The sequence below is a fragment of the Tasmannia lanceolata genome, unplaced genomic scaffold (genome assembly GCF_043159265.1).
Source record: "Tasmannia lanceolata isolate RefF3 unplaced genomic scaffold, GAP_Taslan_0.1 ptg000024l, whole genome shotgun sequence".
Taxonomy (NCBI): Eukaryota; Viridiplantae; Streptophyta; class Magnoliopsida; order Canellales; family Winteraceae; genus Tasmannia; species Tasmannia lanceolata.
The window spans coordinates 8155072-8173427 of NW_027518701.1; the positions used below are offsets into that span (position 1 = coordinate 8155072).

At 40.4% G+C, this 18356-nt stretch overlaps 1 protein-coding gene across 1 annotated transcript in view; it reads left to right on the forward strand.

Annotated features, from left to right (window-relative positions):
• Positions 1-18356, forward strand: part of LOC143857258 ((3S,6E)-nerolidol synthase 1-like) — a 70609-nt gene that overhangs the window by 48147 nt on the left and 4106 nt on the right. The window contains exons 2-5 of the mRNA XM_077367676.1: positions 11357-11729; positions 11813-12031; positions 12115-12223; positions 12349-12600. Coding sequence (XP_077223791.1) covers positions 11357-11729; positions 11813-12031; positions 12115-12223; positions 12349-12600 — 953 coding nt within the window. The remainder of the gene's footprint in view (positions 1-11356; positions 11730-11812; positions 12032-12114; positions 12224-12348; positions 12601-18356) is intronic.

The following is an 18356-nucleotide window of genomic DNA, read 5'->3' on the forward strand; positions in this document are numbered from 1 at the left end:
TACATCGATCCCCTCTTCCATAGAGAATTGTTCGACGAACCTATTTGCAATATTCTCTAAAGTTCTGATCTCTTCAGACTTTAAGCTCAAGAACCACTTTTTAGCCACTCTGACCAAAGATCGGGGAAATAAGAGAGCAACTTGCTCCGGAGATAGACCATGCTGCTGTAAAAGTGGAAGAACCGACATTAGATGGCTTCGAGGACACCCGGTCCCATCGTATTTATCCATGTCCGGAACTTTGAATCTAGGAGGCAATGTGACTCCTGGATACAACATAAAATCGGCCATGTTCAACTTTTTCGGGCCTTGAAATTTTATGTTTTCCATCTCTCGGGCTAACATATCCATTCTGTCCGCCATCGCTCTGTCTTCATTGGCTCTATTCAGATTAGGATGATAATTCTCTTCTGCATACTGTCCATCTTCGAAATCGTCTTCGACATTCAAAACTGCAGGCCTGGCCATTGCAGGGGGTGGAGGAGGTATAACTGAAGGGTGTTGGGGTGCATGCTCCTTGGAGGTAGATTCTCTATCATTTTTCAGACGGGCTATCTCCTCATTCATGTTATTCATCTGTTGAAGCATAGCCTTCATCATCTCACTCATCTCGGCCAAAGCACTTCCAGAGTCAGCCATCTGTGCAATAGGAAATTGGACGGGCGAAGGAATTTCCTGGAGATTGGAGAAAGGTAATGCAGGGGAGGTAAAAGAAATTGGTGAGGAAGAAAATCGACTCAGCCTGGAATCAGCGGACTGACGGGACCAGGTTGATTTTGAAACAAGGGTTTTCTTAGGAGCAATGGCTGCTCACTCAAGAATCCTGATATGAAAATATAAACACTAGATTAAAATTTTGATAATCGAGATAAACTATTTTGATCAAACAATGACAAAAGAGGCAAAAACACACTTTCATTAATAAAATTCAAATTGTGATTACAACGGATGAAAAATATTAATCTCTGATCACAGCTGGATAAACAGACTGACAATAATGAGAAATGCAGAAATCAGAATAACAAAACATGATACAGATCTTCAAGGCTCTTCAATTCGAGCTCTTTTGCTTGCGGGCTTTTCCGATATTTCTCCACGTCGGAATTTGCGAGATAAACCTAACCTCCTTTCTATATTTTTGTTTCCCCAAGCAGCCACAATGGATCGGACGAGATCAGGAGTGAGATCTTCACAAAGAGGAGGGACTATGATTCCGGGAGGACACGGAATTCCCGTAATCTGGTGGAGAATTCGCATGGGTGCATAAAAGGAAGATTTCTCGGTACCCATGAGGTAAACAAATGAATGCAGATAAGTGCTGGTAAAAACATGGAAACATGAATGACTTACCCAGCGAAATTGACTCTCCTCTACATGCTGCAACCAATTGTGCCATTCATCGATGGACTGAGGTTGATGGGCTATTGGTTTCCATGTATGGAAATTCTTCAGGGTATATGGATTTTGGTTTTGTCGCTGAAGAATTTGAAGTTTTTCACCAAGCCAGACATACAACAACTTGACACATCCATTGAAATTGTCCTTGATCTCTTGGGAAGCAATAAGATCTAGTCCCAAGAAAGTCTCTGCTAACATGGTAGGGATAGGATTCCTCCCCTCATTGATCTGATCTACCACTCCTAATAGTATCAAAGATGCAACATGGGAATTTCTGCGAAGAACATGACGTGCGAAGACCATAAATATTAAAGCATTACGTCGGCAATCCTGAAAACGAGAGTTAGTAGGATCGACGTTTTTCGAAAAAAGTTTAATAAGGTCTTGAATTTTCACGCACGTATCCGTTAAACATGGCAGAGCATCCACAGTCTCATTTTTGAACAGTTTGGAAAACAGACCATGAGGAGATTCTATCCTTGAAGGTTTGATCCAGAGTCCCTCAGATGGGAGCTCTAGCATGGTACACCAATCTTCAAATATGGGACAAAGTTCAAAACGGCCAAATCGAAAGACATGAAGAACAGGATCCCAAAGTCTAGCAGCTGCTTGGAGAAACTTCCAATTTATATCTCGACTGTTCAAATAGGTGAACGAATTGATGAAATGATCAGCCATATTTCTCTGTGACTGCTCACGTGGAAGAGCTTTAATGGTATCGGCTATCCAGTTGTCCAACAAAAGGTTTGCCATAATCAGACCTGACACAAAGATAGGACGGGATAATGAGGGAATGAAGATAACTTCGAATAAACAAAGAATAAAAATAAACTTAACGATCAAGCACAAGAAGGATATTATTGATGACATCGAATGTTCCACTACTGATGAAAGATGATCAGAGACTCAGAAACGAGACCACGGTCACAAAATGACAAAAGTAGATCATAGACCGGATCTAAATCTGGAAGATGGATGTCAAAACTGAATGATCAAAGAGATCAATAATAGACTATGGCCATAAAGACAGCAGACAAACTGTCGACCATATCTAAAGACAAGAGAAAAAAACAATCTGAATAATATATGACACAACCAAAGAATGGATAAATGAAGTTTCAATCTAAGGGATAAAAACAAGTGAATTTTATCATCATCGAGTCAAGGAATAAACCGTAGCTATGAGGGTGACAAGTAGAAGCCACTAGCTAGGTTTAGATCTGAGAGATGCATAGACACGACTGATTGATTTAAGCAAGAAATCTCTACTAGAAAGTAGGTTCTGATCTTACAATCAAGAGATATATGGACATAATCTCAAAGAAAAGAACAACAGAGAGGCCACGACCATGAGAGGGGCAAGTAAAAGCCACTGGTCGGGTCTAGATCTGAAAAACAGACTGATACAACTGATTAGATTAGACAAGGAAACCTCACTAAAAAGTAAGCCCTCAATCTGATAATCAATATATAGATATATACATATATATCCTAACCAGGGGCACCAGCCATAAATATAATCCCACAGAGTCAAGACACTTGACTCAAGACAGACATGTGAGTGTACTAGGACTGCGTTGTAGCCATATACGGTGAGCTACCATAATCAATGGATAGGACAAGGCTCCTAAATCTAGGCTCCAACATGTATAAGCAACACATGTTCGTCCTTATATGAATGCAATATATATATAAGCACATGCAGATCCTAATTGGGTTTCACTAAGTTAGCAAATATATTCATATACATAATATATGTAAAATGAAAGTAGAGCTCCGGACTCAATATATCGGGTACTATGCTTATGATCCATACTTAAAATGTATAACACAAGTACGCCTAGTGTTATACATAGTATGCTTCATTGCTCATCGGCTGCTGTAAACACAAGTACGCCTAGTGTTTACGACTGCAGCACCGGCGCATAGCTTGGTAATAGATACAACAGCACCATCTGGATAGTGATATCTCATGAGGCACGCATTATATCTATCCCATGGAGCTAATAATAATAAAAGAAAATAAAAGAAAATAAAGAACAAAAATGATGTATGCTGTGCAGTGTGTGAATCCCTTGTTTTAAACACCTATTTGGTGCCCCTGGATTCTAAGGGATTAAATTCCTATTTATAATGATTTTAGCTCAAAATTCTTCAAAATTAATAACAAATGGCATTTTAACAGAGTTAGGCAATATCTTGAAAGAATTCCCCAGCAGAGTCGCCAACCTGTGGACCCCGATCCGAGAGAGAGGCGGCGGTGAGGGACGGGCCCCCACGCGCTAAGGTCTCTATGGATCATCCACGTGAATGGAGAGCTCTACCAAGGAACTCTCGAAAGAAATGCCTCTCACAGCATGAGTGGCGATAAAAAGGTGAGATACCTCTCGATTCGGGGACTAGCCCAGATTCGAGGCGTACCTTAAACAAAGAAGAGTCGCCATCCAAGGAAAATGGCAAATGGGCCCTGGATCCCATACTATGCTCTGTTGCAACGGATAACCAGAGATATAAAATAAGGTTCGTGCCTGGTTACGAATTCGGAAGGTCTAAAGAGCACCTCATCCGCCCAAGTGCAAACACCTGGTCTCTTATGCCATTTACTTAATAATTTTGAAGAGTTTTGGGCGAAAATCATATGAAATGGGAACACAAATCTCCGAGAAGACGTCTATCTAATCATGCATGTCTCGGAGGAATAATAAACATACATAAAAGAAATAAAAGTGTCACCTGAGAATAACTAGGTTATGAATGTCAAACCTAAATTGGTGTCTAAGTTCTGGTGTGCAAACACATGCATGCTACAGCTAAAAGCATAAGGTCTGCGCAATAAAGTAAGAAAACACTGCAAAACATAGAAAATGACTCGATACCATACAATCCTAAGACTCTAATCTATATCTAGGCTCGAGTCTTTAGATGATCTGATGTTCATCCAAAGAAGCCTACGTATCCCCGCCTCCACGAGAATCAAGGCAACGTAGTTCTTCGCACCTATTCTAAGCTATGATGCCTAAGACATCTAGACCTCTATCCTAGACTCGATCTAAAAGACCGGACTAGTTCTTAAAGCTTCTTGTGTGATTATTTAAATTCCAATGGATTGTAGATTTTAGGACACCCTATATGCCCTAACTAAATGCAGGTTAGCCCTAAGCTAAATGCAGGTGGTTCCTATAATCTATGTGTAACTAAGCTGTATATCCTAAGAAAAACAGTAGGATCTATCGCATCTTAGACCTAGTCATCAATTGGCGATGTGGATCGCCAACTGACCGGACGGAGGCGTAAAACTCCTAGCTAGGACTCACTCCTAACTCTAACACAAACAAATAAAACACACAACAAACAAACAACGAACGAGGGAGCAACTCCCGACTCAAAAACTCTCTAACTAGGACAACCTCCTAACTCTAAAGGAAGATCCTTTCGAAAAAACAATATTTTTAAAGATTTTTGTAATTTTGAAAGATTTAAAATGCTTATTTTTAAAGGTTTGGCTGGACTTGGGATGTGGATCCCAAGCTGCACTACGTACCCTATGGAAAGGGATCAAGCCAATGTAGTTCGGAAACAGAATTCCCTAACTACTCTGAAAGACTCAAGATTTTTGAGATTTTTGGTTTTCCAGATGTTTTTGATATTTTGGTTGTTTTATAGTGTTTTTTGAGTTTTTAACGCAAGAGGACTGAATCCTATCATCATAAGGGGAGGATAGATTCCTGACATCCCACAAAGGTTGGACAGCATCCTATGCTTTGCGGGGGAAAAGAATAGAAACACAACTCTGCAAGGGTTGGACAGCATCCTATACCTTGCAAGAGTGGATAGAAAAACACATGATTTGACGAAAGGTTGGATAGAATCATAATCCCTATGATGATAGAATTTGATTCCTTAACAAAAGGACTGACTCTCTAGACTAAGGACGGATTCCTATGCTAGCGGACTATCAAACTAAGATAAAACTCATAAGTAATAAGGAAAGACCTTGTGCATATTTGGCAAAGGTAAAACACCCAGCCGGGCCGGACAGCTACCTAGCCCTAGGGTGCAACAAATGTGCAACCCAATACCCATAAGGGTAGGGGTATGATGCCAAGCCGAGTAGGGTGTTCTCCCAAAACCAAACGACGCACAAAGAGGAGGTTTAGTAAGAGAATGAGACTGGGTAAGTCTCTTAGACACATAGGTAGGATAGAGAAAATGGTAACAAGGAAAAAGAGACCTTGTGCATATTTGGCAAAGGTAAAACACCCAGCCGGGCCGGACAGCTACCTAGCCCTAGGGTGCAACAAATGTGCAACCCAATACCCATAAGGGTCGGGGTATGATGCCAAGCCGAGTAAGGTGTTCTCCCAAAACCAAAAGACGCACAAAGAGGAGGTTTAGCAAGAAAATGAGACTGGATAAGTCTCTTAGACATAGAGGTAGGATAAAGAAAAATGCTAGCAAGACTGAGCAAGTCTCCTAGGATGGGCTTGAGCTATCACTTTCATCGCCCTTGCAACGAGAGGGAATTCTAATATCTAAAGAATTTAACAAAAATCTAAAAGACTGTGTTAGTCTATCAAAGAGAGAAGGAAAGTCTACCAGATAATCACAAATTCCATTCTATTCTTATAAAAATAAATCAAGTACTAAACAAAGAAAAATTTTCAATAAAACAATACACGATCTATAGCAATTATAAAATGATAAACAACATTAATTAGTCCAGACCAGCCGCTGGATAGCCTAATAAAGTAAAAACAATATCAAACACTTCAAAACCAACCACAAACCCCAATACGGGGACTCCAATGAAATCAGATGATGCCAAAGTAATCATCTGATATCAAATACACATGATAATATTTCTAATCCCGCCTTGAGATCAGACAGTACTCATGTCGATAATATCGAACAGAGTAGTCATCTGATCTCCTTCTTCCTATTAACAATTTATTTAAATAAATAGGAATGAGTATAAGAAGCTTTGAGATAATCACACCTGAATAATCCATTTATCTTCAGAATCTAACTCAAAACTATAAGATGAAAGAAAAATATTAAATTTCCAACAGATTATAAAAACACATTAAATGATATTTACATCACCCTAAAAGATGGGCTTGGGATAACTCCTTCATCGCCCTCACCACGAATGAAGGACCTAATAACCAAAGTATCTAAAAGACTAAGTAAGCCTACTATGTACAAGAGGGGAGTACTAATAGGACTAAGCAAATCTCTAAGGATCGGATAAGGTCCAGAAGCCAAAATAGGAAACTCCTAAACTACACAACTATGAATCCATAAAGATCCGAATGTACCCCGAGAAAGGGTGTTTTGGCTTAAGAGGTGGTCACCTCTCATCGCCAAAACCCAACAGAAACGCTCCTAAAACTAGTGAAAATCTCGAGACTAAAGGTAGGGAAGTCTCCTAAAACCGAAGATAAACTCTAAAGAAGAAGATAAAGAAAAGAAGATGAGACTCCAAATATCTCAATTTTTCACATCCAACCCTTCCACTACCCGTCAAACCTAAAAATTCAGGTTAGGACAATAAGCTAGACCTGACCTGTGATGGGTTGACAATACTCAATATATATATATATTTTAATATATATGAGCCATCACAGATTCTCAATACAGGGAACAAGACATCTATGGAATTTTCAAATGACAAAACATCATCCATCAAGAAAAGGTGCGAGAGCAAGCAACAGGAACAACTTGGGAAAAAAATTGGACAACAAAGAAAACTCAGGTACTAGTAATGATTTTTAATTGATTGACATGCAAGGAAAAGAAATGCTAAATGGACATAGCCTAATTTAGGTAACTGCATTCAACCTTCTTGCCTCATGAAATTGTCTTTATCAGACTATTTAGGCTTCTCAAGAGAAATTTCTACAAATCAGACAGTATAAGCTGGAAAGGAAGAGATATATGAAATGAAATGAGCCTAAACAACAATGTCTCTAGCCTAATTAGAAGTATTCCATTCTAATGAATTCAAGACATAAAAATGACATGTTCAAGATTTCAGAACTTGGAAAATGGAATGGAGAACTGATATTATCCAAAACATGAATTGCTTTTTAAATGAATAACCACATTCATATTATACAGATCGAGGTCCAACATCATTAACTAATCATAGAGAAGAGGAGACAAAGGTTTTGAAACTAATTCTCAGACAATATTAAAGACCACAAATCAATCAATAAAAGCATACCTATTTCGAATTATGCATTACTAAGACATACATCATATTAAAATCAATATGTAAAGCAAGAATCATTCTATGAGCATACCGCTCATGAAAAATAATCAATTTATATGACACCTTTAAAACATATAGGCAAACAACAAGAGGACAAACAACTATGCCATATTATATAGCATAAAGAAAGCCTGATTAAGGTTCCAAGAACAAGCACTCATCCGTCAGCATAAGATTAAACAAACAGAATACTTGCTACATTCCTCATCTAATAATCAACATTCATAAATCATTTTTAAAGAAAATATTTCAAATATAGGAGGATGAAAATCTGAAAATTCACATCACTTCAACAAATCAGAGCTATGAAATGAAAATAAAATAGATTAATAGAAATAACTTACCTGAATCTTTCAAACGAAGACAACAAGTTCCAATTTTCAGATCCAAAGCTTACAGATCCTCTCTCCTTTGCTGTATTCGATCCTTCTATCAATTGGAATAATAATCCTTTTGATGACTGAGCTAATTTGGAAATTCAACTATCCTGTGTGATAGATCTTGCTCAATGATGGTGAAATCCAAGGTATCTTCAAGCTAGGATCCAAAATTCTAAAGGCAAGTTAGGGCTTAAAAGAATCGGAGATCAATCGGAGCTTGCCGGAAAAAAAAGGATTCAGAGATCAAATTCTGAAGAATAAAGGCTTGATCTGTCTTAGATCTAGGGTTCTGAGTTGGAAAATAGGGTTTGAGAAGAGTTTGAAATGGAAATCTGAGATTGAGATGAAGCAGAAAAATATGAGAAGAATAAAAGAGTTGATCGTAGAAAGGATCAAATTGCCGAATTCCGGCGTGAGTTGCCGGAGAAGATGATCGGAGAAAGGGAAGAAGAATGGGAATTGGGGAAAAATAAAAAAAAAGAAATCTGTTGCTCCTCTCCCTCTCTGTTTCAGAGATCTCTTCTGTAACTGGAAAATGACCGGAAGCCGGCCGGAGTATTGCCGGATCTCAGGTAAATGATCGGAAGGGATGAGGGATTCAAGATCTAAATCTAAGGTCAAAACACAGAGAAACCGGGGGAGAAGAAAAGGACCGAAGAAGATGACTGGAGTTTTGCAGACAACCGACCGGAAAAATACCACCGGAGAAGAAGAATACGAATGAAAAGGGTTTTGAAATCTCAGATCTGCTTCTCTCTCTCGTCTGCGAATTTTTTTTTTTTTACAGTAATTCTGAATTTTTGTATATATAGAAAATATATCTGTTGATAATGGCACTACTACTTGATGGGCGCACGAATGCGCGACCCCATCTGGTTAAATCACCCCGCCCACTTGATAACTGCACTAACTCCACTTGTCTTTTCCGAAAATTTTCATCGGATTTTTCTGAGATTTTGCAGGGGCTTTTCTGAAGTCTCGAGGCTTCTAAATATGTGTTCATGGGCATTTGAAGCATTAGGTTGAGCTAGATTTTCATTAAAAAGCAAGGATTTTGGGATAAAAATCAAAACCTAGTGGGCCACCCCTTGATTGCAACACTACATATACTCTCTCAGCCCGTTTGCTGGGCAAACGCGCTCAGCTCTTCCTAAAATTTTGCAGGAGCTTAGCTGGGACCCTAAGCTAGCTTGGGGTGAAATTTGGAGTTCTATCTCATTTATTTGATGAGGCTTTGTTCAAACATGAAGGGATTAGGGTACGGTCAAAATGGGGTGTCTACAGCTATTCGTTGGTGGGGACGGCATCAAGCGATTCGGTGCTCGCTTTCGCCGGGGATGACGCTCCCCTGGCTGTTCCTCGTTGCCTTCGTCATAGACTTATGTCTTGTCCTGCGTTGTCAGGGGCCTCTCCGGGGCCGAAGGAGGCAAGCGTTGGAGTAGTTCTCAGCGGAGTTCGTTGAACATCTCCATGGTGGGGACCATCTGCGGTGCGGTAGAGGAGGGCTGGTGTCGGCCCGAGAGTGGTGAGTTGGGCTCTCGGGAGCTTGAGGTGTTGGTTTGTGCGCGCTGAGCCTAACTCCTGATTATTACCCCTGTTTCTTGCTGTTGGGTGTGGTTTCTCATCGCCATAAGGCTTTCAGTACTCGACGAGTCCCACGGATGGCGCCAATATGATGGCGTCTGAATCCGGGTCGGTGATCGCACGGTCGGTAGAGGGCCTCCGCGGGGTCTGCAATCACAAACAAAGGGGGTCAGGGGGTCCGGGGTGGGTCCCGGACGACCACTTCGACACCCAAGTCAGATCCTTCGACTAATCAATATAAAGGACAGCGAGAAGGGGAAGGGGTTTTGATCAGGGTTACCAGGGCCAACGCGCAGGCTCCTTTCTGGGTGTGTGAATGAGTGGGTCGGAGGGGACTAGCAGGGAGAGTAGGATTGCGTTCCTAGTCTCCTCTGTTGTTGCCTCGCCTCTTTTTCCGGTTGCTTTTTGCGGGGCTGAGAATGGGGGAAGTCCTTTCCAAAAAAATGTGGATCCCTTCTCTTCTTCCTTTCCCTCCCTTTTAAAGGGAGGTGCGCGGCCCTTTTCATCATTATGGAGAGAAAGCCTTCCTTTGCAGGATTGGGCCGTCCCCCTGCCTCGCCGGCGCGCGTGGCTTTGCCGGCCATTTCCTTCCATAATTTATGATGATGAGGCCTGGACGGTGACTCGTGTCATGTTTGCATGGTCTTTATCATTTTCCAACGTCTTTCTTCATGATGGCTAGGCTCTCCTTGTGCATGAACGACACGTGGCGATATCTGAGAACGACGCCGTATTTGTGTCCCATCAATACCTGCTATCATCCTCTGCTTGATTAATGAAGCTCAGATCGAATTGGGTTTGGATCCGTGTGTCTTCCTAGTGATGGGTTTGGATCGCAAATATCTCTTAGGGCTCTCCGGCATGGATTATAGGTTTCAGTTTCTCCCTCCCTGGTGGCTCCCTCTAGCCCAGAGCCGAGGCACCGCCAGAGAGGCTAGGCTGCCTTTGTGTTCTTTTATTTTCTATAAAAGAAGGTTCAGGGTCTCATTTAAAAATAAGGAAATGTTATCAGCACTACCATATTTTGATGAGGGCACTCTTCACTTTATTAAAAGTACGGTATGGCCCGCACCATAGGATGATCCAAACCGTCCATTAGATGGGCCACAGACTAAATAGGTCATGCCCCAAAAATCATTTCCATAGGTTGATCATAACCCTCTGATCTGAATGTTAGAGGGTTGATCCTAACCCTCTATAGATCGGAGTGTTAGGATCAAGCTATGGAAATAATTTTTGGGGCACAACCTATTTAGGCTGTGGCCCATCTAATGGACGGTTTGGATCATCCTATGATGCTGGCCATACCGTACTTTTAATAAAGTGAGGAGTGCCCTCATCAAAATACAGTAGTGTTGATAACATTTCCCTAAAAATATACTTTAGAATTGTCTAGGACTCTTGAACTGTGTTCTTCCTTCTTCCCTGTCCCTTTCCGATCCAACCAAGTGCGGGCATACTGGTTCACTATTGAATTTGAGGGAGCAGCCCTAGATCGATAGTTGTCGGCACTGCATCCTCAGGACTTTATTTCCTTGTAGCCACCTGCATTAGTGGGAAAATAAAAATCTTTAAGATAAATCCTTAATTGGCTTGCCTTGCCTAATCCCTATTCGTATTCCTCACACTCCATTTCCCCTCGAGCATGTTTCCGACATTGGTCATTAGCATTTCAATTAGTCACAACTAGATCTACTACTGACTACTCTGTATTGAACAGATGTGTTTAAGAACTTCAAAGACAAGGAGGAGAGATTTGGACTCAATGTAGGTAAAGACATATGGGGAATGACGGGTTTATATGAAGCTTCACACCTTAGAATAGATGGTGAGGATATACTTGATGAAGCTTATGATTTCACCTGCAAGCACCTTAAGGCTTCGATGACAGTAATGGATCGGGGTATGGCGGGCCTTGTAAGGCATACCTTGGAGCATCCTTTTCACATGACATTGCCAAGGTTCAAGGCTAATTACTGCCTCAAAAACTATCAAGGAGACAATGGGAGGACCAGAGTCTTACAAGAACTAGCAAAAATGGATTTCAACATCGTTCAGTCCTTGCACCAAGGAGAACTTAAAGCAGTTCTAAAGTAAAGTGATTCTGTGTCCACTTGAATTTACTTCAAATTAATGTTGGCCTTTCTAATTTAATATCTTTTCCTTACCACTTCAGGTGGTGGAAAGACCTGGGTTTGTCACAGGAATTACGGTTTGTTAGAGACCAACCACTGAAATGGTTCATGTGGCCCATGGCAATACTCTCACACCCTCAATTCTCAAAGTATAGAGTCGACCTCACAAAGTCCATATCCCTTGTTTACATAATTGATGACATTTTCGATGTTTATGGGACACTTGATGAACTCACCCTCTTCACAGAAGCAATAAATAGGTGAGTAAGAACAAACCCAATTTTCTGCCTGCTTCTAAGAATGAAAAAAAGGATCTTATACAGTGAGATTCAACTCATCACAGATGGGAAGTCACTGAGATCGAGCGACTACTGAGATACATCTGTAATGAGATTTCAGACAAGGTCCAGAAGGAACATGGAATGAATCCCATACAATCTCTGAGGAAAGCGGTATGTTACAGCATGTATTGACTTTCTTAGAGTGCGTTAATTATGTAAATTCATATTTAATTTTTTAACAAGATTAACTCCCAAATTCTAACAATTGATCCGTATTTCTCTGTCGAACTAACCAGTGGGGGGGGGGGCTATGCAATGCATTCATGGTAGAGGCGAAATGGTTTCGGTCCAGACATATCCCAATGACAGATGAGTACCTGAGAAATGGAGTGATTAGCTCTGGAGTACCCCTTGTACTACTTCACATGCATTTTCTGTTAGGTCAAGGGATGACAAAAGAAAGTGTAGATAGTGTCGACAATATTCCAGGCCTCTTCTCATGGCCAGCAACAATTCTTCGGCTTTGGGACGATTTGGGAAGTGCTAAGGTATGAGGACTAGTGGTTTGTGTTGAAGTACATATGATTAAATAACACTAACTCGAACAACTTCAGCTTTTGTAGCAATTTTATTTTTATTTTTTTGAAAATTGATATATATTCATTGATACCATGAAAGTTACATTAGGGACCAGGAGTCTCAAGTATCATTACATAGCATCTGTTAAGGCAATTCAGGACATACCCTAAATCACCAAGAACCAGTAATATAGACTATAGAATCCTACATATTCATAGAGCATATCTTACTCTACAGGTTAACCAACATATATTCTTCCCCAAGCGCACCCAGATATTTATCATGTGCTATTACTGCCACTCCTATTCTCTACCATCAATTTTTCTCAAAAATCCAACCCCCAAGAATCCATAGCATCAGCTTCTTTTTTTTTTTTTGATGACGTAGGATGTCCCCACCCCCTTCGGGAGTAGGACTAGTCCCTACGGATACACGCAACGACACACACATCACGTGTATCAGGTAAGTCGGAGGAGGCGGGATTCAAACACTCGTCAACAGGGAGCATACCCATGACTTTATGCCGAAGAGCCAACTGCCTCGGTGTGTCACAGCACTTCCTTTAAAAGAGAATTTTCAGGCAACAGAGCCTCTAAAAGCGAAAAACCATAGTCTCTCAAGCTTTAGAGGGTCTACTTCTTTCTTGCAGCTCACCTGAAATTGACAATGTATAGCCCAGATGCACCTACTATTTCACCCACGTATTTTCATTGCCTTTTTGGCAGTATAGAAACCAAGACTTATATATACTATACTTCAGCCACTGTCCAGATCATCCCAAAATTTGCATTAAAAAAACCAAAACTAAAATTCCTCAAAAAATCTCATACTATTACCCCTTTTGTAGTAATAGCTATTGCTTTGCAGTAGGTCTTGGGTTCTCGTTGATATTAGAAATCCATGTGTACAGCCAAACCATTAAAAGAGGGGTCACACGTGAGTGGGAGTGTTAAAGTATAAATGATTAAATAACTCCAACTCTAACTGCGTGTCAGGATTGTTTGGACGTAGGGTAAAGGACTAAAGGTGGAATAAAAAAGAAAAATTCATGAAGTAAAAAACGAAACAAGAAAATCAATGGAAAAAATATTCCGGGGTCTAGTTTTAATTTAGGAAAAATTGTCAACTGGTGACACAAAAATGCCAAAATAGTGAATGGGTGACACCCTTTTGATATTTTGTGAACGGAGGCCATTTTACCTTTTCTGACATGGCCTTTTACATAAATACCCTCAAGGTAAAAAAACCCATTGTTTTTACTTCTCTTCGTTTTTAACTGTACAGAGGCTTTTTTTTTTTACTTTTACTGTCTCCATTTTCATTTTAACCACCTGAAACTCATCTTCTCCGGCGTGAGGTGTGACCGGCGTGAAGACCTCTCCTTTTTCTCTGGAGTGGGGCGGTTTCCTGCACTATTCCGAACCTCTCTCCTCCGTTATCAACTGTATTCCGGCGAGGGCTTCATTTTTTCGGCGAGTGATTCATTTTTTCCGGCGTGGGCTTCATTTTCCTCCCATCCCCATCGTGCAGGTATGTTAGGGTGTCGTGTTTCATATTTTTTTACTTTTTATTTTCGTTCTATTAAGTTACCTTTGTGGTGTATTTTTTCATTGTCACTATTTGGAAGTCTTTACACATGTAGGGTTTAATTTTTTATTTTTTTCCTTATTTTGTTTCATTTTGACTGTGGAGAACCCCCTTTTGGTAATCTCTCATTCTCGGTGTTGAGAATCCCCATTTTGACTGTGGAGAACCCCTCTTTTCCAGTGTTGGGATGCTTTATATCCAGTGTTGAGGACCCCCTCCAGGTAAATTGATAATCCCTCATTGCCAGTGTTGAGAATCCCCTCATTTGCAGTGTTAGTAACCCTCTCTAGGATGTTGATAATCCCCCATTGCCAGTGTTGAGAACCCCCTCTAGGTAGTTCATAATCTCCCATTTGCAGTGTTGGGAGCCCCTTTTGAGGCTGATAATCCCCCACTTTCAGTATTGAGAATCCTTTCTAGGTACATTGATAATCCCCCTTCTCCACTGTTAAAAACCCCCTATTGAGGTTGATAATCCTCCTTCTCCAGTGTTGAAAATCCCCTGAAGGGAGGTTGATAATCCCTATTTCCAGTGTTGGGAACCCCCTGTTGAGGTTGATAATCCCCATTCTCGTGTGTTAAGAACCCCCTGTGGTTGATAATCCCCCTTCTCTTCTGTTGAGAACCCCCTGTTGAGGTTGATAATCCCCCTTCTCTTCTGTTGAGAACCTCCTGTTGAGGTTGATAATCCCCATTGTCCAGTGTTGAGAACCCCCTCTTGAGGTTGATAATCCCCCTTCTCTAGTGTTGAAAACCCCCTCAAGGGAGGTTGATAATCCCCATTTCCTGTGTTGAGAACCCCCTGTTGAGGTTGATAATCCCCTACTCCAGTGTTAAAACTCCCTACTCCAGTGAGAGGGCAACGAAGAAAGTAACACGGAGGCGAACTGATCTCATTCAGAAGTTGAAAAAACAAGACCAAAAGCAAGTACACTTGTTTTCAATTAACCATTATTCAAAGTTAGATACTTGCTTTCTCTAACCTTTGTATATTTTTGCAGTCGTATTCTCATGACCATTGACGGGGTAAAAGTCTTGGCCGAGGATCTCAAAACGTTGTGGAACCTGAAAGGAGTCCTCAGTGGCCAAGTAAGTGTCATTTTTTAAATTAAGTGTTGTCTTCAGTAGCCATGGTTGAGGTAATTAAGATTTTTTTTTGAGTTGTAGGTGTTGGATGTATATGGGAAGTATTTGTGCACCTCCAGCAATGCCTTGACTGGACGGATTGTATATATTCCTTCGTCAGTACATGTAAGAGGCTTTTTTGTAGCTATACATGTTACTTTACAACTTATCCATCATTTAGTGTTCCCACAAAATTCATTTCATTGTACAGGAATATAAGACATCAGGGCGTGATTCAATGGATGACAAAAATAAGTTGGACTCTGATCGGTTGGCGAACGAGCTAGTGCATCGTACACTTGACCATATCCCGTTAGAAGATATTGGGATGCTTTTAATCTCATGCTGTCAAGACTTTCATTGGGCTCTTGTGCTTGTTGATATGGTGAATAAAAAGATGGCCGAGTTCAACTCAATGGAAGGGGACTCATTTCAGGAGCGAGCATCTCCCACTGTAAGTAAATTAACATCTTCCATAACATTTAAAGTTACTTCCATATGTATAACACTCAATATTCCTTCGTTGTCTTAAATTCAGGTAGCATTAGTGAAGGAATATTTGAAGGACCGGGGTTGCAAGATCGATGACTTTCCATATTCACAGATGGATGGTTTCCGAAAGCAGAACAATGGGTGGGTTCAAACTTAAAACTTTCGAATTTTTCTTAGTATTCCTATCTCATTCGTAGTTACCTTAAAAGTAACTCCATTCAATGCATGCTTTTATACAGGGTTGATTGTGGCACTTTTGTCCTAAAAGCGATTGAGCATCTCTACCATGGTCAACCACTGAACTTTGGGCCGATAGACATTCCTCAATTTCGGCTACAACTCTGTGAGAGATTTTTACGAGGAGAGTTTGGGGACTGTACACTTATATAGGAACACCTTCTAATGTTCATGGATGTTTATTTTTTCTGATGATCATGGTAAAAACTTTATTTTTTAATGGAGATTGGTGGAAAGTATGGGAACTGTTAAATGGCAACGGAAGTTGTTATGGTCTGTGTTTTTGTTTGTGAACAAGTGAAATTGCTTGTGTATGGGTGGAGAACTTGTAAATTGAAATAGCTTTTATGGAAGTGTGTTTGTGTTTGTGAATGGGTAAAGAACTTGGTTGGTGAAACAGGTTTTATGGAATTGTGAACTTGTTTATGAATGTGGAGAAGTTGTAAATGTAAGCAGGCTTTATGGAAGTGTGTTTGTGTTTGTGTTTCAATTTGAATATTGGAACTTGTAAATTTAAACAGGTTTTAGACATATGTGTTTGTGTTTCTGAATGACTAGGGAAGTTGTAAATTAAAACAGAATATGATGTGTGTTTGTGTTTGTGAACAGAATATGATGTGTGTTTGAAGTTGAAATGTGTATTTTTACAGGTTAGGTACACAGCTTTCTATGGTCCTATGTTGTGCTTCTGAGAGCAGAACCTTTATCTCTCCTAGAAAATGGTTGGTGACCCTTTTTGGGTTGGTAACCCAAATTCGAACGTCAATCACCCAAAAAAAGGGAGGTTCGTAACTCGAAATTTCAAATCCAGAAGCTTTATCTAGCCTGGAAAATTGTTGGTGACCCATTTTTAGATTGATAACCCACTTTCCAAGGTCAATCACCCAAAAAAATGGGACGTTGGTAAGCCTAAATTTCGATTCTAGAACCTTTATCTCCCCTGGAAAATGCTTGGTGACCCTTATTTGGGTTGGTAACCCACTTTCCAAGGTCAATCACCCAAAACAATGGGAGGTTAGTAAGCCTAAATTTCAATTCCAGCAGCTTTACTCCACTGGAAAATGGTTGGTAACCTTTTTTTTCGGTCGATCACCCACTTTCGAATGTTGGTAACCTCGTTTTGAGGGAGTCTATAACCTAGATTTCGAATTCCAATAGCTTTATCAACCAAGGGAATGGGTTGATGATCCCATTTTGTGTGTTGATAACCTCACTTCTGATTGGTTGATGACCTATTTTAGGGGAGTCGATAACCTGGATTTTGAATTCCAGTAGCTTTATCAACCAAGGGAATGGGTTGATGATCCCATTTTGTGTGTTGATAACCTCACTTCCGATTGGTTGATGACCTATTTTGGGGGCGTCGATAACCTGGATTTTGAATTCCAGTAGCTTTATCAACCAAGGGAATGGGTTGATGATCCCATTTTGTGTGTTGATAACCTCACTTCCGATTGGTTGATGACCTATTTTGGGGCGTCGATAACCTGGATTTTGAATTCCAGTAGCTTTATCAACCAAGTGAATGGGTTGATGATCCAATTTTGTGTGTTGATAACCTCACTTCCGATTGGTTGATGACCTATTTTGGGGGCGTCGATAACCTGAATTCCAACATTCAAGTACCTTTATCAACCAAGGGCATGGTTTGATGATCCCATTTTGTATGTTGATAACCTCACTTCCGATTGGTTGATGACCTATTTGGAGGGAGTTGATAACCTGAATCCCAACATCAAGTAGCTTTATCAACCTAGGGAATTGGTTGATAAGTCCCTTTTCATGGTCTAGATGTAGGAGAGCGACAACTAAATAGAGAACAAATAGCATATCTATATCTAAAAAAATTGTTTATGTATTGATGTTCCAATTACAACCATTCTTTACAAAATAACAAAAAAGAAGTCATCACAATATCTGAGAACATTCAAAAAATTCAATTACACCCTTACATAAAGAAGGGAGCTTGGCAAGGTATGCCCGACCTACTGAGTATGGGTGCAGAAGGCCCAATAGCAGTTTGGTCAACTTGTTGTCTTACCACGGGTGGTTCTTTGCAACTTCTTCTATTGTGGCCAAGTTGTCGACATCGGGTGCATTTGTAATGTAATCCACCTTTCAATTCGCGATCAGTTCTTCTCGTACGCGGCCTTCCTGGTGGTCGCTTTGCAATCGGCGGTAATATTGTCATCAAGGATTTGGGATTTAATTCCCATTGGGTCCTGTCTAGTGTCGGGTGCAAAACTTCAACGTACGTATCCCGATATCTCTCTACATGAAACCA